Genomic DNA, 22601 nt, shown 5'->3' with positions numbered 1-22601 from the left:
ATCAATCTGGGATTCTTTACTGATATTGTTGGTTCATTTGATCAAAAGGTGGATAATTACCATATGCTTGATTTGGCATATAATTCATTGGCATACCTTGAGGTGGATAATGAGCCTGTGGATGTGGAGCTTGAGCTTGAGGAGCTGAGACTGGCACTTGTGGTTGTGTTACGACTGGTTGAGGAGTTGGTTGCTGAGTTTGGGCTGGTTGAGGAGCTGGTTCTTCTTCAGCTTCCTCGGCACCTTCTTCAGGAGCATTCAAGCATGCTTGAATCAAATTTTTGCCCTCTGGTTTAGTAACCAAAGGCTGTAATTTTGGAGTGGTAAAAGTGTAAACCAAACCAGTTTCAGAAACAACTAACAATAAAACTTGGGTTCCTGTTAAAACAGATAATTCGTAGGCTTTCTTCATGATACCGGCCTTTCTTTTTGAAAAAGTAATATGACGTCTTGATTTATCTTGGATGAATCTGATTTCAATCTTTCTTCTTTCTCTCTTTCCAGATGGGGCATCTTCATCATCATCCATGTCTGGACCTGCGTTAGATTCGTTCTTGATTTCTTCCTCCTCTTCAAGTTTTTGGGCTTCTAATTCTGGCATGATGATATTATAATAGAGTGTGGGAAGATATTGGCACAGTCAAAATATTAGCAGACTATCTAACAAATTTGAAGTTAGTAAACAAATTTAGGTAATTCATTCCGCATTTGGCTCCTTCATTATGTTATTGATCATATTTGGTCCATCGTCAATTGTCACTCAAAGAGGCATCGAAAAAAAACCAATGATAAAACATGTAGCAATTCAGCAAAATTCCAGGACTCATTCAATGGGATAGCATTGTAATATATAACTGATCTGCCACTTCGACACTGCTACCTCATCAGGAATTACCATTTTGGGTTGAGCATAGAAAAACTGAAACCAATGTAGAAATAAAAACAACGAACTTTCACATCACTAAAGGAGGTAAAAAAAAAAAAAGCATTTAGGGACAGTAGAAACCCAAACAGACCAATAGCATAAATTTTCTCAATAAATAATTTTTTATATTCGCAAATTGATTAACAGCTGTCAATATACGTACCTGCAGTTGTTTAGAAGTTATGGTGTGGGTAACGCGTAAAAGATAGCTTGGAAGACTCGATCAAAAAAACTGTAAAGGGATTACTATTTTCGTGGGAATTGCTTTTTTAAGCTACTTGGGCGGAGGAGGCCTTTTTTCAGAACAAACGGTAGGGCCACGGGGTTACGTAGTCACAAATTCGGGGGTGTTATTATCACGCTTATTTGCACGTGCTTGTCGATGATTTGACAGGCTCTAACCTTTTTGGATCCTATAACACTGAAAAGAGAGATTACAATGGGAGGCTTACAATCTTTCATTTCCTTCCTATGAATTTATTTCTTTTTTTATGTTCCCAGCTTCAAGCAGTGGCGGGAATTCTGTAATCCTCTTGCATGTCTGGAACAAAAACATCTTCACCAAATACCCTTCTATATACCTGAATCAAAAGATCTCTCACCTTAACCCAATCCCCAGTATCCTTCAAGTCCCCCCTTTTCATGAAAACCTCAAGCACCGATCCTAGTCTCACTCTTGTGGCAACTGCTAAATATATTTCATCTGCGTTCAATATCTGCTGTGCAGTTTTCCCAACTTTTTCAACGTCAACATCATCAGAGGTCTTAAAAACTTCTTTGGTGAACTTGCGCTTTGCCTCTAGCAAAATTTTGGTTTGTTCCTTCACTTTGTCGGTCAACTCTTTGGCAAGTCCTTTATCTTTCTCATTGATCCCATTCGTGCTTCCGCCCCAAAATGAGGTATCTGTTAACTCTTTGTATTGTTTCTCCAAAAAAGCAATTTCTGCTTGCTCTTTCTTGAATTCTTCAGGGTCAATTGTGTTTTCTTCTTCTTCTTCCTCTTCTTCTTCTTCTTCTTCGCTCGAATCTTCTCCTTCCTCGACACTTTCGACTTCTTCGTCCTGTTCATCCACACTTTCAACTTCTTCCCCTTCATCCTCTACCATTACGGACTTATTTTGAGACTCCTTTTTAGTTTTCTTTGTTGCCTTCTTTTGGGCAGTAGTAGCAGCTTTTCTCTTTTTCGGAGAGGCATCTGACTTCTTCTTTGCTACTCCTTTTTCTTCCTCTTCTGTTTCACTTGATATAGATTTCTCGGCAGAAACATCAAGAGCTTTTCCATAGCTTCCATTAGAGGCAAAAGCATACATATCCAAACCTTTGGCAGCTGCTTCAAAGGCTTTCTCGAGATTTTTTGACATTTTCTTTGGCTTGAATGCAGAAATGTTATCGACCGGCAAAAGCTGCAAGTCGTCGACACCAATCCATTGATAGGTATCGTCATGAAAAAACTTTACCAAATAAATACCATCATCATTTGTGTTTTCAGCTGTGTTGCTGGAGTTCGTGGCCGCTGTGTTGGCCAGCCTTCTTGATCGCTTTTTAGATTTTAACGATTTTGGCTTTATGTTAAGGATATTGGCTGGAGCAAGAGAATCTGGTAGAATCATCGAAGGCCATGCTGGATAGCCCTTGACTTTAGTAAGAACTATAGATCCAGGTTTAAGTTCGCTCATTTTGCTTTTTAAAGATTGTTGCTGAGTATATTGTGCGAAAGGAATTGAAGTATGAAAAATACGGAAAGAAAAAAAAAAAAAAAAAATAAAAAAAATATGGGAAAGTGCGACGCGTCAGCAGCTGAAAAACAACAGTGAGATAAGAATTGACACCCTAAATTAACCGTTCTTCACTGATGATGGTGGTAATATGATTATTTTGAATATCCGTTTTAAATGAATATATATTTATATAATGCATGAGTTTTCGGCGAGCCGCCTGAGTCATTATTTATAATTTTTCTACTATTATTGTAAGTATTACGTAGTTTTTATCAAAAAGCTTGTTAAATTGGAATCGTATCAATGGGGGAAACACCAGTTGATTACTGTCTTGAATTATTGGTCATCTTCCTCGATATATTATCTTTAAAGAGCCCTATTCACGAAAAGTTGGAAATTTTCTGATAAATGACGCGACATGGACCCTCCTTACGAAAAGTTGATCATAATTTACTATTGTTCCTACATTCAATTCTACTAAAGGAATTTTGCCTTTCAGCACATTTATAAGACTTAATTTTTCGTTTATTCAAACATCTTAGGGTTTACTTTTGTCTGATTTTGATTTGTTTCTTTTTTTTTTTTTTTTCAAAGAGACATCTGGTCATTTAGAACGTAGTTATTCCATTTGCATAGGTTCATTACGCGACAGTCTAGCTAGTAAACATATATATTATATAATATTGAGAAGCATCTGAATTTTGCAGGTTAAAAAAAATTATTGTTACTTTTATTTTCATTATTGCATGTGAACCCTTGAAACTTGTTAACCAAACTTGTCTCTCGATCTATCCCGTAGCAATCACCTCAAAATAAGTCAAAAGAATCTTCTCGAAAATTAAAGACCTGATCGCAAACCAGATATAGTAGCGTCATAATTCAACTATCTATTATTTTATATGTACGATTTATCATCTTTGAGCAAAGAAGAATTTTTTCTTTTTACAAAGGCACCAGTTTTTTTGAGCATTTACTATCATAAACACATTCTCTTCTTCTTTTTTTCCTCCTCAAGTTTTAATGTAATTTTCCAACTCTACCATGTTAAGTTTTTTTAGCCAAAGTCTTTAATTATTTTCTTTGAATGTGTATGAAAATATTGATGTTCAGTAAATATTATTTGTCTGTAATTTTCATTTGCTCCAAATATTCAATCCGATTTCCAGAAAAGGATATTGTCAAATTAAATACTATTTAGATCTAGAAGATAGAAAATCTGATACTTTTCTAATAGCCTCCTCTCTGTCTTAAAAATCAGCAAGAGATAATTTATAGCTATTGAATTGCCTATACGTGTATCCACGCTGAATTGAGATGTTTAATATAGACTTCTTGAACTGCAGGTGTGATTTCTGAAATTATTAATAATTTCACAATTTATTCTGTTATTGTATCGCGATTTTTAAGATCTTAGTGTATTTAAGAACCTTGAAAAATGTAAATGTTATTTATGTCTTTTATATATTTTAAGATATTGATAAAGCTTGTGGTATAATATTTAATACATCAAAATAATTTGCAAAGTACATGTAGGTAACTTTTTTTCTTCTTTTTATTTTCTCCACTTTTATATTTATGAGCTAACAAATCTTGCTATTCAATATCTTACAAAGTACAAAAAAAAAAGAAGCTCATACTGAAGGACATTCATATAATATTAGAAATTTTAACAAAAAAACAAATAATTCCAAGGATTCTTGAACCCAAACTTGATTTCGAGAACATATGAACTAGTCTCTTACATAATAAGGAATAATATATAAATGAAAATATGAAGAGTGAGACAATATAATTAATAGAGTTTTTATGTAATACTGAGGCAATAAAGAGCAGGCTTCTTGTTATGGCAAAGGAAATAGTTCTCGAAAATGTTCTGTAGTGGTTTACATAGTTCGAAAGCAACATACGCAATCTTAGGGAATTAATATTTACAAAGCTCCAGAAAAAAACCTCCAGAGAAAGATGGCGCGGAAGCTATAATAAATCTGAAGGTTACTTCATTTCTGAAGGGTTGATCAAACCTCATTGACTGGCTTTGTATTGCCTGATATGATGGTCGATGGATGGTCGCATATCGGTCAAGGTCACATGCAATTTTATAACAGAAAATATGCATCCGAGGGTTAGACACATGACCAAGTAGAAATCAATTTTTTTTTTCATCTCATCTATTGAAGAATCGGTTTATGTCAAATCTCAACTCCCAAGCAAAAGATATCCTCATACCAATATTCACAGATCTATTAAGATTGATTTTTTTCACTTTCGTGTCATATTAATTCAGCTCGCTAACTATGTCGGATAGAAGAAGAATCACAGGGCCAGAAAGCGCTCTTCCATTAGTATTTGCGCCAACTCCTAACAATCAATCAACAACCAAATCACCACAGGAGAAGACTAATAGCGGGATAAGGAACTTCTTCATAAAGACCGGGATTGTTTCTAATTGTAATGGGTCATGTTTTTTGGAGGTTGATAATACAACAATTATTGTATCGGTGTATGGCGCCAAACCAATTAGAGGCTCATCAGTTACATCAGCTTCATTCAGTGTAATGACGAAAGTTAGCAATAATTTGGAAGAATTATCTAACTTCACTAGCTCAGATTTGTCACATAGTAAGGAGGAGAAGGAAGAACAGAAACTAGCGAAAGAAGATGAATATGTTACCACCAACCAAATTGGTAAAACCCAACTTTCTTTGGTCGAACAGAAACTCTCTACTTACATTCAGACTGCATTTTTGCCATCAATACTACTTGAAAAGTACCCTAAATCAAGTATTGAGGTGTTTATAAATATCTTGACTAACGATTCACACACCAACAGTAGCTTATTGTCATTAATTACTTGGTGTGCCAATTGTACATCTCTCGCTCTCGTGGATTCAGGAATCGAACTAAAGGACATGGTATCTACTGGAATAGCGAAATTAACAGATGACCAAACCGTGGTTATCGACCCATCGTATTCAAATGAAGGGAGAAAAACTGTTGGCGGTCAAGAAGTGAGGGCCGTGGCCTCTTATATGAGTGTAACAGACACTGTTGTTGGACTAATGATTGAGAGCGAGGAAGGTGTCAATGGAGAAATGATTGAGAAAGTCATTGATGGATGTAATACCATGGCGAGAGAAATCAGAAGCAATATGAATGGGTTCTTGGTTAGTACAATGTGAAGATTTGAATAAAAATGTCGCTGTCATTAATTTTTTTTTTTTTTTTCCCTTTTTGTTTTGTGTATACTAGTAACAGTAGTGATATGAAGAGAAAAAACTATTATCGAGGCTTCTATTTAGAAAAATATAAGAAATCTATAAGAAATTTATAGAAAATTTATTAAAATTTATTATGTCAATTGTTATGCAAAACTAAGGCACCTGGGAAACGAACACTTATCCATCATCAAAATCGTAGACTCCTTGGGAGGGTGATATGCTAAACCTAATACTTTTTCAACTGTAATAAATTCAACCGCTTCCAATTTTAAATTACATAGTTTCTCCTAAATATGGAACTTTCCTTAAATGCGGAGACCAAAGGTGCAATAATACAGGCTATTCAAGCTGCCAAGTCATCAGAAGATCCAGATAAGTGACGCCAGAGTGATCGACCACAGGGGATACCAATATTTCCAATAATAGTAAGTTGAATAGAATAAATCTAAATTATAATCATTAGCACAAAAAAAGGGCAAATTTTATTCTATGAACTAGTATACAAATAAGAAAAGGAAACAAAAGAAAATAGCGATTCGTGAAAACACAAGAAATGTTTGAGCCAATGTCCTAAAGAAAAAGCAAGGATTCTAACGGGGATATTATTAAAAGAACAGAAGCGAAAAACTGACGGCTTGTATGGGAATAGATTATATCAATGCCATGATCCCACCAGCGACTACCAATGGCAAACTGTATAAAACAGAGCCTGGGGCACCTGCGCTAGTGGAGGAAGTGTTATTGGTGGAAGATGTTTCAATGCTACTGGCAGAGGAAGTTTCAATGGCGGTAGTTTCAAGAGCAGTTGATGTGACGACAACAGAAGAAGATTCTGAAGAAGAAGATTCTGAAGATTCTGAAGACTCTGAAGAGACAAGGATGGCGGTGGTATTTTGAGAAACGGTGGAAGTTGTAAAGCTGATCGAAGCAGTAGTGCTGGCAGTGACCATGGAATCTTCAGCATCATTGTTGCCGGAAACGGTGGCAACATTGAGGGCCAAAGAGGCAATATTGGTCAAAGTACCTTCGAGAAAATCAGACCCATAAACTGAGGCAAGGGAAATAAGAGCAGAGGTACCTTTAGCATTTTCAAATTCTGACACTAACATAAGGAGTCTACTATCAGTGGCAGTACGCAAGTTGGCCGAAATGACACTGAGATCTATTGGAATTGAGTATGAATAACCTGTGGAGGTGATGGTAGTGGTATCAGGACCATCAGCGACTACACGTTGGGCAAAAAGGGCAGCGATAATAGAGACGGTTGATTTAGAGAACTGCATCGTTGTAGATGTGGTGATATTAATTATTGGCAAAGAAAACACTGCGCTTCACGGTGATGAGTGGTTATTACGGGAGAAGAGTTTGTGTAAGCGATAAAAGCAGGGGCAGGCATTGTCGAGTTTTTATATATGTGTGGATTCTGGCGTGTACCTTACCGATTGTGCATTTAGTTGTAATGCCAAAAACCCACTAAGTTGCAATTGGGAGAAAAAATCTTCCTGATGCGCGTACGTTAGCGTAGCGTAATGCGCTCCCTCCCTCCGTCTGGCCCAAAGTAATAAGAGAATAAACCAATTGGGGGGCAAGAAAAAGAAACAGACTCCGGTTTGCTGCGACCACCACTGTGTTGTGGTAGGGAATACCCTGCTGCTCTTTTCCCCTTTTTTTGTTCCTGAATGGCTGTTGTGCGAGTTTCTTTTTTCCCAAACTTATCAACTAGTTCATTTGCTAAAACATTGTTGTTCAACATTTCATGCATTGTTTTCTGCAGCGCTAAAAAAAAAGAGCAGAAATGCGTAGTGAAAGGTAACCCATTTTGGGAAGCGTTAAGATCGAGTGGGTAACATCGAAATTAAAAAAACTTACAAGTTAATTTAATTTAGTAAATTAAGTGAAAAATGAGGCCACATTATCGAAGTGTGTAGTTTGACAAATACCGTTTTATTTGAAAAGAAATGAAAAGTAGATCAAAGGAACTGTGCAAAACCTCACCAACCCAACTTGGGTACTCGAACATCCTTCTTGAGTGAATTATATTGTAATACAACTACAGCAAAACTGTGACTGGATACATTGTTGTTGGGTGTTTCATAACTGGGTCTAGTGATGCGAGTGACATATCACATGGTCAATCTTGCATCCCCCCATATCTCTTTCGCAGAGTTCTATTAATTCAGTCAAGAGTTGCCTGTAACTCCAGCTAAATGAAACCAAGGAACATATTAGTGATTTCTCAGTGGGTACGATGATTGTTCAGGATTCTTCTTCTTCTTCTTCTTCTTCTTCTTCTTCTTCTTCTTCTTCTTCAATTTGTGTTTAAATTTTGATATTTGTTAGTTTTTGCTGTACTAATAATAACTATTGATGTATCTAATATCATGTGAGGCCGAACAGATTACCCTTAATTAACTTGACGCTTAACTGACCGCTGGGTATGGATAATAATAATAGATGATGAAACTATATTTTTCACTGGTGATGTGATGAATGGAAAATTGATGCCCCGATAGTACCCTGTTGTAGGTATACATACCAAAACAACGGGTCTAAAGACCAACTGTAACCCAGGGTAACAAGCGACGCTTCTTCGCGCACTTAACAGTATGCGTGGTATGATTGGAAAAATACTTTGTGCACACTGCAAGATGCTGCATGACGAGTTTAAGGTTATTAATCAACCTGGTCTGGCTGTCTAGTCTTTCTCTCTGTTTTAAGTGGTGTTTCCTCTTATCCACCTTAGTTGTTCGATGTCATTCTCAGCTTCTTTTATTTTCTCCTTTTCTTTGTTTTTAAGTGTTTTAATCGAATTTATGGAAAGAGCACGCTGAGGATGATCTGTCTTCGAAATATTTACCCACGCTTACATTTCATTTAGCAGCAAAACCCAATCCAGAGCGTAACAGTAATCAATCATTTTTGAGGTAGTTATATTACGGTTATTCTCAGGAAGGAAGCAACTTGCTGATGGCCAGACCGTCAATTTAGGCCCGCTTGTGAATCGGTAACTTGCCATCAATCTACAAACAGCGTGCGCAAGGTACTGTGAGTTCGCCGTTGGCATAATACTGGAAAAATTGTTCATCAACTGCTATAGAGATGAAATGTGTCTTTTTAACTTCCCTTACTTATCTGATGTACGAATTGGTCTCTCAACATGACAGGAATGTCTACCGAAGATACTAGAAACAAAAATGCCCTTATAATACAATACTTGATATATATATATATATTGAAATACTCCCTTATTCATGGCATTGCACCCAGTACACACTAGACTCATTCCCTGCCAGACTCACATGCTATCTAAGGATCTTACAACAAAGAGAAATTTCTCGAGGCCCGTAACCCCCAAAGTACAGAGAAATGAGTTACAGGATTTAAACTGGCGGATTTTCGATTCTGGAAAACTCATTTCCCCACTTTATAGAGCAATATGGACAGTTCGGTGTCACATTCCACATATTGTCACTGTTGCTAAAAAAAAAAGCATACAAAAAAACTGGCCACACACCCGGCAGTTTCAATATTGGTAAGCAATCCATCATCGCCACCCATGGCACCTGAAAAAAAAAGAAGCCCTATTTCTAGTAGCTTCTATTACTGGGAATCGTAACAAACTAGTTAGCTGTCATGTTTTTATAGAGCCGGAAAATATAAGTTCAAAGTGCAAAACACATTATGCATCTATCGAATGGTCCAATAGGTTTTGTGGACAATTAGCTGTAAAATCTAATTAGATTGCTGCTGAAAAAAAAAAAATACCGCAAAATATGTATTGAGTAAGAAAGAATACGAGAGGAAAAGGCTTATTACTGGCAAGTTGTAAGACAGCATCTCACTTTCTACCTTCGTTGGACAAGTAATTGACACTCAGATATGTGGTGTGCAACAACCCACCTGGGGCCTAATATAAGCCCTACCAGTGCAATGAAACAATAAAATACTGCCCCCTCCAATTGCCTCTAATGCCAAAATAAATCGCTGTGTGATTCTGTGATTTATTTAGGCAATTAGTATAGGGGTCACCCGACGCGCGTTATGTTGGAGTGTGTCCCCGTCTCACGTAGATTTTGCACACACAGTGGTTCCCCCCTCACTCTTCTCTTCTCATCTCACCTTGAATTCCTTCGAATCAATGACGAGCAAACATCACCAACAGGATAATATCTACACCATTCGATTACCCCTTTCCTGTGCTTTAACTCTGAATTGTATCTCTTTTATCAGAGCACCTGTGGAAAAAAGAATTATTACTGAAAAAACTCTTTTCTGTGTTGTATTTTTTTTTTTTTTTTTTCCCCCGATTTTTTTTGATGGAGTATTTTTTCGATAGAGTCTATACTATTATAAATCAATTTCTAGGCTTCAAAGAAATTCCAAGGTATTTTACTTAGGTAAATTGAAATCCTACTCAATAGAGTGCCTTATTATATTAGTATCAGTACTATTAAACATATTATTGTGACGGAGACTTATTAGCAGAGCTTTAGTTCATTAGGGAGCTCATTTATTCTTTACAAACACTTTTTAATGGGTGATCATGACCCAAACAAAGATAATTTTCATTCGCAGAATATAGGTCTTGAGAATGACTATGACCCTAGCTATGGAAACCCCTCCTTTAAAATGGCCCCAAAGATTAATATTGCCAACCAAAACATTCTATTGAATTCCAGTCCAGGTAGCTACTCCACGCATAACAGTAACGGACAACATGAGATCGATAACCGTGAATTGAAGGCATCTGACTTGCTCAATACTAAAGATCAAAATGATGGTAGGAAAGCCGATGATCTAGGACAAGGAAAGTCAAGACCTGCTTTTGTGGTGAAACTATGGATTATGGTCAATGACTCAAATAATTCAGAATATATTCAATGGGCAGATAATGGAAAACGTTTCAAAGTATTGAACAGAGTGAAGTTCATGAAAAAAGTTCTACCAAAGTATTTCAAGCATTCTAACTTTTCAAGTTTTGTTAGGCAGTTAAACATGTACGGATGGCATAAAGTGCAATATGTTTCCAATAATATAAGTGCCCCACATTATAATGAATTAAATGTGCCTTCCAGTAATGCCTCAAATCCTGATGAAATATGGTTATTTGAAAATCCGTATTTTCAAAGAGGAAGAGAAGATCTACTTGAGAATATTTCCAGAAACAAAAATGGAAGACAGGAGTATGGAGAAATGAATGTCAATTTGGTAGTAAACGAATTGAATCGTCTCAAGAATGCCCAGAATATTATTGCTGACGATTTGAAAAGAATCAAAAACGATTGTGGTGTGTTTTGGCAAGAAATGGCAATCAGTCGTCAACGGTACGATAAACAGAATGAAACATTGGGAAGTATTCTAAGATTCATTGCCTCAGTTTTTCAAAATAATCCTACTATTAATCCAAAGGAAATTCCCTTTGAAGGAAATATCAACGCTTCGTTGATGGCCGCTATCACTACCAATAATGACAGAAATCTGATTACCATGAATAGTGTGCCCTTACTAAACAATAGTATTCCGGCAGATCCAATGCCAGGCGTGGTGCGCGACAGTATCACAGCGCCACCTCATGCCCATTCTTATGATCGTATTGCTTGTGGTATGACTTTTGGAAATGCTCATTTGGACCACAGCTCAGTCAAACAGGCGAGCAATCCTGCCATTCGTAACACAGTACCTAACACTCCTCTGATCTTCTATCCTCCACACCCAGCAATGCACGGATTACCTCTGAATGCTACTCCAGCGTTCATTCCAGTGCAACCAATGATTGGAAGGATTGCTCAACAACATGCTATTCCAAACCAAGTTCCGATGAAGATTTTCGCACCAGGTGAGTATCCTCATCCAATCCCAGTACCACTTCCCGGTATAGCTCCTCTTGTTAATACATCCGCATCAGGCACCGCCACTTCAACAAATTCCATGAATATGAGCGGGAATGGTAATCCAATTACGCAAGGAAATTTGAATGATCTTGATGGTGATATAGACACATTGAATGGTGAGATGTTAAGAGCTCCTGAAAATACTAAGGACAACTTTATTATTCCAAAGGAAAATTTTCCAACTTCAAGTAGATTTGCCCCAAAATTCAATTCTAATCCACCAACGGTATTAGAATCATCTAATGGCCATTTAGATAAAGTTCCCCCAGCGGCCGTTGACTATGCATCTCTTGGTGCTGCAACCGTACAGAGACCAGCAGTAGTTGGCTTGAATACATTTGAAGCTAACCCAGTGGCAAAAAATTCAAGAGTAGAAAATCCTGCCATCATTAAAGTTGCTGGAATCATTCCTACCCCTACTTCGAGACCGGGTCATTATACCAAAACTGCTAGAGCTAATATTCCGACCGTTCCTATTCCGCCGAATATGATTGTAAATAATGCTGTTTCTTCTGCTCCTCCGTACAGGAGCCCTATTATACCGACCCCCGAACCTACTATACCTTTGAATCCAGGGACTAATAACCATAATTCTCCAGATTTTCATCTGTCACAACGATTAATGAACCCGACTTTAGAATCCTTGACATCGTACATTAACCAACAAGAGGAATCAATAAATAGATTGTCCAGCCTAATCAATCGATATATACCGAGTGATGGAACTCCGATCCCAATATCGGTAAACGCTACTCCGGAACCAGTGTCTCCTTCAAAAACAATCAATATTGCTACAAACATCAATGAAAGCAACAGTAGAGTCCAAGAATTTAGGCTTGATAGCTCGCTGAAACTAGTTGAAGGGTCAGGCTCAAGCTCAACAACATCCCTAACAGTCTCAGAGGTCAATATGGGAGATATACAGGGGCTTTCAACTTCATTGGCTACTTCTAATACCGATAAAGTAAGCACCGATGCTTCTGGTAGTGCTGGAAAAAAGAGACCTACGTTGGAGCTTGATGAGGATGATATCATTAGCACCGGAATGTTTAAGCGCTACAAGGGTTGATATAGTGGGGGTGTCTCAAATTTGAAATATATCTTCGTTATCCTAACGTTATCATTCAATTGGTGTCTCTCTGTGTTATTTTTTCTTTTATTTTTCGTTCGCTTGTTTATGATTTTTTTTTTTCATGAAAAATACAATTCCTTTAATGTTTTTTGTTCTTGGGCATGGTTCTTTAATGGTTTTTTTTCTATTTTCTTTTTTTTTTTAATTCTTCCTTTTTAATATGTGTTTTCGACATTCATACCTGTGTGATCTTTCAGTTTTTTCTCTCTTGTCTGTTATTCGTTTTAACTTTTTCTTTCTGTCTAATAACTCGAAGAACTGAAACTCTTTTATTACGTCTTGTATAATATTGCTTTTAATTACCTTACATTTTATTAAATGGAATACGATCTGCTTTTTCACAAGAATAGAAATAAAAAAATAACCGTAGCTAAGAGGCCAAAAAATAGTATAGACAGCCATTATGAAGTGCTAATCCCTTTGAGTCAAAATTTTTATATATTTCTCACTTTTTAATCGTTTCTTTCGTTATTAAGTTCATTACTAGCAATCAAATCAGTTTCCCTTCCAAAAAAATCACTGTTCCTTCTTTCGTAACCAAATCTATCAATACCTTCTTCATACTTCCTAGCAGTATAAAACTGGATTAACGCACGAAGAGCTAGTTCTTGGCCCTCGGAGTCCCCCATTTCGCTATCAATATCTCTACCACTTAGCCAATGATCTTTCAATTTCAAATTCAAGTTAATATAGATCAATGAAATAAGATCCATATTCACCGACTTCCACTTCTTCCCATTATATGGAATTATTTCCTTGAGAACTTTCAAGATGGACTTGTAGATAGAGTAATTATAAAAGGGACCAATAATAATCCGGAAAAGATCCACCGGTTGCTTTTCGGAAAATGTTACCAATCTTCTGGTTTTATTGAGGATTATTTTTTGTAAAATTTTGAACAAGTTATTAAGAATCAAGCAAAACCTGAGATTGAAAATCTTACCGGAAGTATCATAAATTTTTCCCTTGGGCTTTGATTCCCCATTCTCATCCTTCAATTCAGAATCAGTTGCCGCACTCAAGAAAGTATCTAAGCTGATATCCGGATCGGAAGGCGAGCCAGAGCCCTCAAGGCGACCAATCTGTTGTAATTGAACCGCTCTATAGTATTCATTAGTCAAATTTGGATCACTATCGAGTAAATTATCGTAAAAATAATAGCCCTTACTGGAGTCTGGCGAGTCCTTTTTGGCATCATGCGAAACTGATAATTTCAAGCATCTCTCAAAAAACCCATCCTCGAAGGAAATCTCATCATTAAACAATTTTTCTCTAAAGTTCTCATTTCTGATATAATTTAACAACAGATCAATAAACCCAGAATCAAATATCACAGTGCCCAAATTTTCAGCCTTCAAGATATGCGACATCTTGAACCACTTCATAAAAAGGCTTATCACCGACGAGATATTCTTTAATGTGACTTCTTTGGCTTTGATGATTTCAAGTTTTTGTTTAAGTGACTTTAAAGATCTTTCTTTATTTTTACTGGAATTCTTCGAGTTTTGGGAGTTATTGCTTTGAGGGTTCTCATTTTCACTGCTCTCATTTTCCAACTTTTCTTGTCTTTTTTCTTTCAAAATATTGAATTCAAAAGCATAATCATTACTTTTTATCGTCTGTACAAACACATCGACGACGGAGCTTAATGATGGGAATACCTCTTTGTAATAACTTTCGATTTTCACTAAGGTTCTGATCTGTGGTTCGTATCCTGGGAATTTTGAAATCTCAGACTTTAAATCACTAATATCATACTCATCACCACCATTATCGTATAATGACTCATTGTTGTCTTCATCGTCTTCGTGGTATTCCAAGTCATTGTCCAAAGAGAGACTGGTGGGATTGATGCTACTCTTCCAACCTCTTTCTTGCTGCATAAATACCACTCTTTCACTCCACAATTGTTTCTTTGCAAAACTTTCCACAACATGACTGGAGAAAATTTCACTACCTTCCTTGATACTATATGGCACATTACCATCTTTAATATCATTATTGATAGGATAAATGAAAGGAAACGCTTGATTAGTTTGGAATGATCTCTTGCCCTTACCATTGGCGGTAGGGACCAATGCCGGACTAGAATTTGGTGACGCTGCAGGGGTGGCAATATGAATCGTTGGCACCGGGAAAGTGTTATTGAGGAACTGGTTGTCCAAAGTTCTTGGAACTTCAATGAATTGAGACAAAGAAGAGTTGTTGTCCAAATATTTTGGATATGTCGGTTTTGGTGGCTCATAGGCTGGGTATCTTGAAGTCAAATCTTTGGAATACACATAATAATCCAATGGGAACGCATGAAGTTTTTGATTTTTTTTAGACTTTACTTGAGAGCCGGGGTTTGTGTTTTTATTATTAGAAGTCAAATTAGTGGCATTTTTGCCAGCAGCGCCATCATCATCATCATCATCCTTTTTAATTGGTTGATTATGATGAGGTCTCATAGCCCCATTTTGAGGTTCCACGCGGCCTTGAGAATCCTGGAAGTCGTCTTTGTCATTAAGATCCTTTTTAGTCTTGATGCAAAATTTCTCGGCTAAATATTTTTTCACCTTAATGAAATTCTTGATGTTACCAAACTCCACCATCATTAATTTATTTAGTAGTAGAATAACATTTCTAATCTTCATTAATGATTTATTATTGTATTTCCATTTTTCAATATATTTCACCAAATACACCATAATCTTGGTTTCCTCTAATACTTTCAAGAAATCATTTCTAAAGTCTTCAAGTTCGTCTTTTGACATTTTCCCATAATCTTTTGCTAATATATGATTTCCATTTACTGCTTCATCATCTAATTCAAAGTCTCTGTTTAGCTTATCTTCATAATCAACAAACTGGAAAATAAAAATGTTCAATATGAAATAAAAATTGGTCAAGTTCAAAAACCAAAACTCATTGACAACTTTCAAAGCTTCAATAATTTTTTTTGCACCATCTCTGCCATCATTAATGTTATCCGTATCTATTAAATATAAAACTTTGGAAAACTTCTTTATATTTGATGTCAATATTTCCAAAAATCCATTCTTTATCAACTTGTAGAAATACGTTCTCATCGAAGCCATTTGATGTTCTTTATCATTAGCAAAACCATAATTTCCAAATAACAAATACGTTAGTTGCTGCATGATTCCAATTTCCTTGTAAATGTAAACCAATTTACTGAGAATGATTTCATTGGTATTTGAAAGCAAGATTGAATTTTGTAACTCCAATACTGATTCAACTTCAAAACTTTCTTGACACTTGAAATATTCTTTTAGCTTCCCAATCAATTTACCAATGTATTTATCTTGCTCCGATTCAGGGTATTTACTGAGATCCTTATTATTAAGATGCTTGAAGAAAATGTCTCGATAATGGCCCAAATGACTGAATTCGTTACTGATGAACCAATCATCGATCTCTATTTCAAAAGTCTCATAATTCTTGTTGTGATCGAATGAAATAATCGACTTGTTCATGGATTTATTATACTGAAATATCAAGTCATGCAAATCTTCATCTTTAACTGATTTGCTTCCCTTGTTCAATTTTTCATAACCATTAATACCGTGGTTACTGGCAGCAATAAAGCTATTCAGCACAGAGAATTTTGACCCTTCCAATTTTGCGGAGGATTCTTCATCGTTAAATGAATCTTCTAAGAAGTTGTTGGCCGGTGATGTCAAATTGAATAATGATGATGCGGTGGAATCGGCAATGGAACCCTTATCAGAAAAGCGATCATCGAGTTCAATCATCCTCTTTCCTGTAAGATCCCCCGATAAACTGGAAGTAGAAGATGGCGATGAAATATACAATAAATTATCTTCATAATGGTCATTAGAAATCTGCAAGTCGTCTTTCATATTATCTGTACTATGAAACGCGATGGGATCAAGAATAATGCCATCCATATCTTGGGTAGAAAATTTATGACTTTTGGGAGACAACACCCCATTAACGGGAATACCCATATCCTCAATATTTGCCTTCTCAAACTCTTCTATTTCCTCTTGATTCAAATCATGATGGCCATCGTTTACAGTAAAGCTCGGCAATATCTCATCGAAACTCGACTTCTTGGGGCTCCTTATAGTGTTATGAAGGCTCATATTGAGTTCCCTGGTCAAATCAGGCGGCGACTCAATCTTATGATGATGATCACCCATATCTTATTTTTCGCAGTACCGTTTCCGATGAAATCCTTCCATTGATCGCAGCCCCAAGCCATCTCTGCCACCACAACTGTTATTTACACCGAAAAGAGACCCTTCACCGACCAGGGCACATACCCAAAAACGCGTCCTACGCCCACAATACCTCATCAAATATATTACCAATGATAACAGAAAAAGGCGTTTATTATGAAAAGTGAGACACTTTAGAAAAATATTAACGGTCTGAATGAGTTTTATAGCCGTGGCGGGGTGTCTATTATATCATTACCATTTCACAGATCATTTCATCTCACTTACCTAATTTATTATGCAAGAAAAAAAAAAATCTAATTTTTTTTCCTTTGTATCAATGCTGTGAATGAAAAGTTTCTCGAGGTCAAGGAACTTCTCAAAAAAGCCACACATTCATAGAAATCACCTTTATAGGAACGCTGTCTCCTTTGAGAAGATATCAGAAACAAGAGATCGAAATAAAATAAAAATGAAAGTTCGTCTGCTGGTAGCGAAAAAAGAATTCAAGAAGAATTCGGGCTTTGTGAATTTGAATGATAGTGAACATGAAGAAAGTGGTAACGAAGGTACATATTTGAATTTCCTAGAAGATAGTAGTGATGAAGAACCAAAGAAGAAACAAAAAAACAAATCGAATAAAAAGAATGGCTCTAAGTCTTCAAAGAAAAGAAGCCTAAAGCACGATAGTGATGAGGATGAGCCTGTCACCACAAAGAAATCGAAGAAGGATGAAGGAGAAGATGCAAATTCTGGTGAATTAGCGGCTAATCAAGATTTTATTGGGTTTGATTTTTCAGAAAGTGAAAACGAGGCTGATGAAGACGAAGAAGAAGAAGATTACAGTACCAGAGGTGATGGGAAAGTCAGCGTGAATAATCAATTTCCTTGGATTCTTAATCACGATCATTCTACACAAAAAGAGATTGCAGATTGGTTGAGTTTAGAGATTCTAGATTTTGTCAGTTACATTTCTCCCTCCAAAAAGGAGATCAGGGAGAGAAACGGATGTATTTCAAGGCTTACTGCCGCCATTGAAAGCTTCTGGAGAGACTCCCATGTTTACGTCTTTGGGTCATATGCGACAGATCTCTACTTACCACACTCTGATATCGATATGGTTATCAAAACTGACGATCCGGACTCTGGGTACTTGAAGGATAATCGTTCTTCTTTGTACAAGCTAGCAAATTACTTGAAAGGCAAACAGATTGTCCATGATGTGCAAGTGATTGCTCACGCCAAGGTTCCTATCATTAAATTGGTCGAATCAGTCTCCAATATTCATGTGGATATTTCTTTTGAGAGGTCTAATGGGATTGATGCTGCCAGAATCATTAAAGAGTGGTTGGATACTACACCAGCCATGAGGGAATTAACATTAATTGTGAAACACTTTTTATCCACTAGAAAGCTAAACGATGTTCATCTAGGTGGATTGGGAGGGTTTTCTACGATTTGTTTGGTTTACACTTTTTTGAAATTACACCCTAGATTATCCACCACATCAATGGATCCAATAAAGAATATTGGGGTGCTATTGATCGAGTTTTTTGAACTTTATGGTAAAAATTTTGGGTATGACAACGTTATTGTTGCTCCAGTGTGTAAAGAAAATAACGGTGCACCAGGTTATTTGAACAAGATGCATTATCCAGCTTTGCAAGGCAGAAACCCTTTCCAACTAACTATTCAAGATCCTAGTGATCCTGCAAACAATATCTCCAGGGGCTCGTTCAACATTAGAGATCTAAAGAAAGCCTTCACTGGTGCATTTGAGTTACTCGTGAATAAGTGCTTTGAATTGGAAAGTAAAACGTACAAAGCGAGAATTAATCAATCTATTTTGGGAAATATAATAAAATATAAAGGGGAGACGAGAGATTTTGTTGATGAGCGCGGGTTGGTTAAGAATGTTGCGGCTATAGAGAACCAGATTTTTTACTATGAGCAAGATGCCAGAAGGCCACTAATCAGTGACAGAACTACTGATTATGTCGACTTAGATGAAAGTGAAGATCAGACGAAAGATTCTGATGGTGATGGAAGCAGTGAAAGTGATGAAGACGAAGATTTTAGCGACGAAGAGGATGATGACGCTTCTCAGGATTCTAGTGATGATGAGGAATCGATGCTTAAGAAAATTAGCTATGATGATAGCGATAATGATGATAGTCATGTTACCATGGCCGGTAAGGCATCCCACGTATCGGTTGATAATCTCATGGGTTTAAGTGATGACGACCAACTGGCCAGCCAGGTATATAGTCCTTTGGACAAAACGATTGAAAAAAAGCCTGAAGGAGCATCGAAAAGTGCCAAACGAGACTATTGGTCTAGAAAGGGAAGCCTTGATTTTGGGCAAGGTGAGCAATGAGCACCCAGGGATATTCTACGATTGTAAATAATTTGTATTATAAAAATTGCACAATTCTATTCATCTATTATTCATTTGGTTTCATTTCTCATTTCTCATTTCTCATTATACGTCAAGTTTTAGGATCAGGTATATTATCATTAAGGTACAAGCTTAGTAGAGTATCGACAGTATCCTGTAGTATATCTATCAGTGGTAACACTTTCGCCCTTATGTGGTTTCTGAACGTAAAATCTACTGATTGGAAAGTATGGTAGTATAGATCTTTATACTCAGAACTTGATTTGGTTATGCCTCGTAGTCTAAGTCCCGAAAGGATGATCCGTTGGATGGTTAATTTGATTTTATTGGCCAGATCCTTTGATGCTTTCGAGTTCTCAGTGTTTGGAAGTACTACAGACGGGGCCCTATAAAGCAGCTTGGTTGGATCATTTCTTTTCTCCAAGACTTGATCTATTTTATCTTTCTTTTTATTTTCAGAAATCTGGGTGGGCTTTGGATCTTCACCATTTGTACTGTCATTCATCATCATTTGTTGGATCATTGCGGTTGTGAGGGCGTTAGAATTCGCATCCCCACCACCTCCTCCCAAAGACCCTCCTAGTGATTTCGAGCAAATATCATTGACTCTATCATAAACCCGCTGGTTGGTATTTAAAGGAGTTGCACATAAAGAATACCGATCATAACCATGCTTTTCAAAATAAAATAACAACATCACTGGTGCCGTCGAGGAACTGTTACGACTCTGGGTCTCGAGATTCTGCAGCAGGGCACTGATTAATAAGGAAATAGAACCAATACCACTTTTGAACTCACACTGATTCAAGATGTTGCTGATGAACTCCTGGGATTGTGAATTATTAGTGAAAACCCTGTACGGCTGAGCCCATGAGTTCACTAGTAATTCGGCGGGCATCACAAAGGTGTTGGTAAACGAAATGAAATTTAAAGCGGGCTGACTGGATAATATAAGGCTATAGTCCAGAAAAACATCTTCAGTATTATTTTTCAGAGAATTGGAAGTATTTTCCCATATCTGAATATCTTATATATATATATGTTAGCTGCTGCTTTGACAATCATGAGAAATAATAGTCAACTTACCAGATAATGTTAGGAGATCCGGCAAAGCCCGGTGATCAACGGATATATCGAGGGACAGAATGATCCGTAGTCCCATAATAATCTTCACCCTAACAATTCATATGACAATAAAGGTTTGGGTATGACAAAAGGGTCCTTTATTATTATCAAAAAAAAAAAAAAAAAAAAAATACATAGAAAGAAAAATAGATGCTGCTTCTCAACAGATTATAACGTTAAGAACCAACCCAACTTAACCAACCCAAGAAGACAAAATGAACCAGATAAAAGAAGTTCAACTGGGGAAAGCAATACCTTCATTTGAAATAAACTGTTCTAACATAGGACAAATAATATATAGGAATAGATAGGACGAATCATCATCACCATCATCACCACTGACACATGACCAAGCACGTGTACACGAAGCAAGCGGATCGCCGTTTTTTTTGTTTTTGTTTTTTCCCCCCCATCGATCGAGCGACCGCGTTATCATTTTTGTGTGTGCTGCTCTATATCATCACAAGATACATACCATCTTTGCAACATACCCACCCCCAATAGTATTATTGCACCAGTATTGGTTGTGGTATTTCTGGTTAGCGGCGTTTGTTTAATATAACTCTTTTTGTTTTTTCCCCATCTTTCTTTTTGGGTTTTCTTGGTTTGTGTGTGTAATTGAGTGGCCACATTATTTGGGAACACATCAGAAGAAGACTCCATCAGAAAAAAAAATAAAAATAAAAAAATGAATTCGATTTCTAAAGGAGATGACGTTTATTCGGTGGCAAGGGTTTATGCTGACGCTTGTACGAAAAGACCTAAGGAATATTGGGATTATGCCAAACATACCATCAACTGGAATGATGTGTCTTCATACGAGATCATCCAGAAAGTAGGCAGAGGCAGATACTCGGAAGTGTTTATAGGTACAAATATCGTCAATTCATCGCTATGTGTCATCAAGGTGCTCAAACCTGTCAAGATAAAGAAGATATACAGAGAAATCAAAGTGATCCAGAACTTGACGGGAGGCCCCAACATTATTGGGTTATACGATGTGGTTCATGATCCAAAATTGAAGATTCCCGCTTTAGTATTTGAATATGTAAAGAATGTGGAGTTTAGAACTCTTTATCCAACCCTCACCATTCCTGATTTGCAGTTCTATTTCACCCAGTTATTGATTGCCTTGGACTACAGTCATTCCATGGGGATCATTCATAGAGATGTAAAACCGCAGAATGTCATGATTGACCCAGTACAACGGAAGTTGAGGTTGATTGATTGGGGTCTAGCAGAATTTTATTATCCAGGAATGAATTTCAACGTTAGAGTCGCATCTAGATATCACAAGGGGCCAGAATTATTAGTGAACTTGCAACAGTACGATTACTCATTGGATCTTTGGTCTGTTGGTGCCATGCTTGCCGCCATTATTTTCAAAAAGGAACACTTCTTTATTGGAAGTTCTAACACTGACCAACTAGTGGTGATCAGCAAAGTTTTGGGCACCCAAGATTTAAAGGCATATTTAAACAAGTATAAATTGGACTTACCTAGAGAATACGACGGGTTGATTGGAGATTTCCCAAGAAAACCTTGGAAGAGTTTTATTAACAATAGCAACAGGCAGTTTGCAACCCCTGAGGCTATTAGTCTAATTGACAAGCTTTTGAGATATGATCACCAAGAGAGATTGACAGCTAAAGAAGCCTTGGCTCACCCATTCTTCGAAGGAGCACCTGCAAAATGAACTTCCATTTTATTTTACATATCTTTCTCTTTTTTTTTTTAAAAATCTATTTCTGTATTGCTTCCGTTATAAATCTTCGCTTCGATTCTTTTTCGACCTTTTTTCTTTTTCTTTTTCTTTTTCTTGTCTGTTTTGTTATGTCATATAATCGTTCTCATATTTTTGCTCCTTTATATTTCTAATCCTTCGCTTTTTTTCTGCCGTGTGTCTCATCTTCTTTCGTTTTGGAAGAATGTGTAGTAATTGATGTGGAGCTCTTTTGATGTTGTTTATGTGAACACCCCGCATCACCCCTAATTATGCAGAGGGTA

At 36.8% G+C, this 22601-nt stretch overlaps 9 protein-coding genes across 9 annotated transcripts; 4 read left to right on the top strand and 5 right to left on the bottom strand. All coding sequences in view use genetic code 12, as the record gives it.

Annotated features, from left to right (window-relative positions):
- Positions 1-16: 16 nt before the first annotated feature.
- On the bottom strand, positions 17-601 carry DASC09_050850 (MADS-box domain-containing protein; the record flags this gene model as incomplete). The annotated part of the gene is made up of 1 exon (XM_064998684.1): positions 17-601. The coding sequence occupies one exon, from the start codon at positions 599-601 to the stop codon at positions 17-19; it is 585 nt and encodes a 194-aa protein (XP_064854756.1).
- Positions 602-1428: 827 nt separating this feature from the next.
- On the bottom strand, positions 1429-2601 carry IOC4 (Ioc4p; the record flags this gene model as incomplete). The annotated part of the gene is made up of 1 exon (XM_064998683.1): positions 1429-2601. The coding sequence occupies one exon, from the start codon at positions 2599-2601 to the stop codon at positions 1429-1431; it is 1173 nt and encodes a 390-aa protein (XP_064854755.1).
- Positions 2602-4937: 2336 nt separating this feature from the next.
- MTR3 (exosome non-catalytic core subunit MTR3) lies at positions 4938-5822 on the top strand (the record flags this gene model as incomplete). Its single annotated transcript, XM_064998682.1, has 1 exon — positions 4938-5822. The coding sequence occupies one exon, from the start codon at positions 4938-4940 to the stop codon at positions 5820-5822; it is 885 nt and encodes a 294-aa protein (XP_064854754.1).
- A 689-nt stretch (positions 5823-6511) lies between these two features.
- On the bottom strand, positions 6512-7144 carry DASC09_050820 (uncharacterized protein; the record flags this gene model as incomplete). Its single annotated transcript, XM_064998681.1, has 1 exon — positions 6512-7144. The coding sequence occupies one exon, from the start codon at positions 7142-7144 to the stop codon at positions 6512-6514; it is 633 nt and encodes a 210-aa protein (XP_064854753.1).
- Positions 7145-10394: 3250 nt separating this feature from the next.
- DASC09_050810 (heat shock factor family protein) lies at positions 10395-12821 on the top strand (the record flags this gene model as incomplete). The annotated part of the gene is made up of 1 exon (XM_064998680.1): positions 10395-12821. The coding sequence occupies one exon, from the start codon at positions 10395-10397 to the stop codon at positions 12819-12821; it is 2427 nt and encodes an 808-aa protein (XP_064854752.1).
- Positions 12822-13336: 515 nt separating this feature from the next.
- Positions 13337-17053, bottom strand: FAR11 (Far11p; the record flags this gene model as incomplete). Its single annotated transcript, XM_064998679.1, has 1 exon — positions 13337-17053. The coding sequence occupies one exon, from the start codon at positions 17051-17053 to the stop codon at positions 13337-13339; it is 3717 nt and encodes a 1238-aa protein (XP_064854751.1).
- A 490-nt stretch (positions 17054-17543) lies between these two features.
- On the top strand, positions 17544-19448 carry PAP2 (non-canonical poly(A) polymerase PAP2; the record flags this gene model as incomplete). Its single annotated transcript, XM_064998678.1, has 1 exon — positions 17544-19448. The coding sequence occupies one exon, from the start codon at positions 17544-17546 to the stop codon at positions 19446-19448; it is 1905 nt and encodes a 634-aa protein (XP_064854750.1).
- A 112-nt stretch (positions 19449-19560) lies between these two features.
- On the bottom strand, positions 19561-20631 carry SLD7 (Sld7p; the record flags this gene model as incomplete). The annotated part of the gene is made up of 2 exons (XM_064998677.1): positions 19561-20495; positions 20556-20631. 2 exons carry the CDS (start codon positions 20629-20631, stop codon positions 19561-19563), a joined length of 1011 nt encoding a protein of 336 aa, XP_064854749.1.
- Positions 20632-21282: 651 nt separating this feature from the next.
- Positions 21283-22290, top strand: CKA2 (casein kinase 2 catalytic subunit CKA2; the record flags this gene model as incomplete). Its single annotated transcript, XM_064998676.1, has 1 exon — positions 21283-22290. One exon carries the CDS (start codon positions 21283-21285, stop codon positions 22288-22290), a length of 1008 nt encoding a protein of 335 aa, XP_064854748.1.
- Between the last annotated feature and the right edge of the window lie 311 nt (positions 22291-22601).

This window comes from Saccharomycopsis crataegensis, assembly GCF_037102585.1.
Source record: "Saccharomycopsis crataegensis DNA, jcf7180000000085, whole genome shotgun sequence".
NCBI classification, from domain to species: Eukaryota; Fungi; Ascomycota; class Saccharomycetes; order Ascoideales; family Saccharomycopsidaceae; genus Saccharomycopsis; species Saccharomycopsis crataegensis.
The sequence above is the reverse complement of the archived record's forward strand: the minus strand, read 5'-3'. Positions and strand labels throughout refer to the sequence as shown.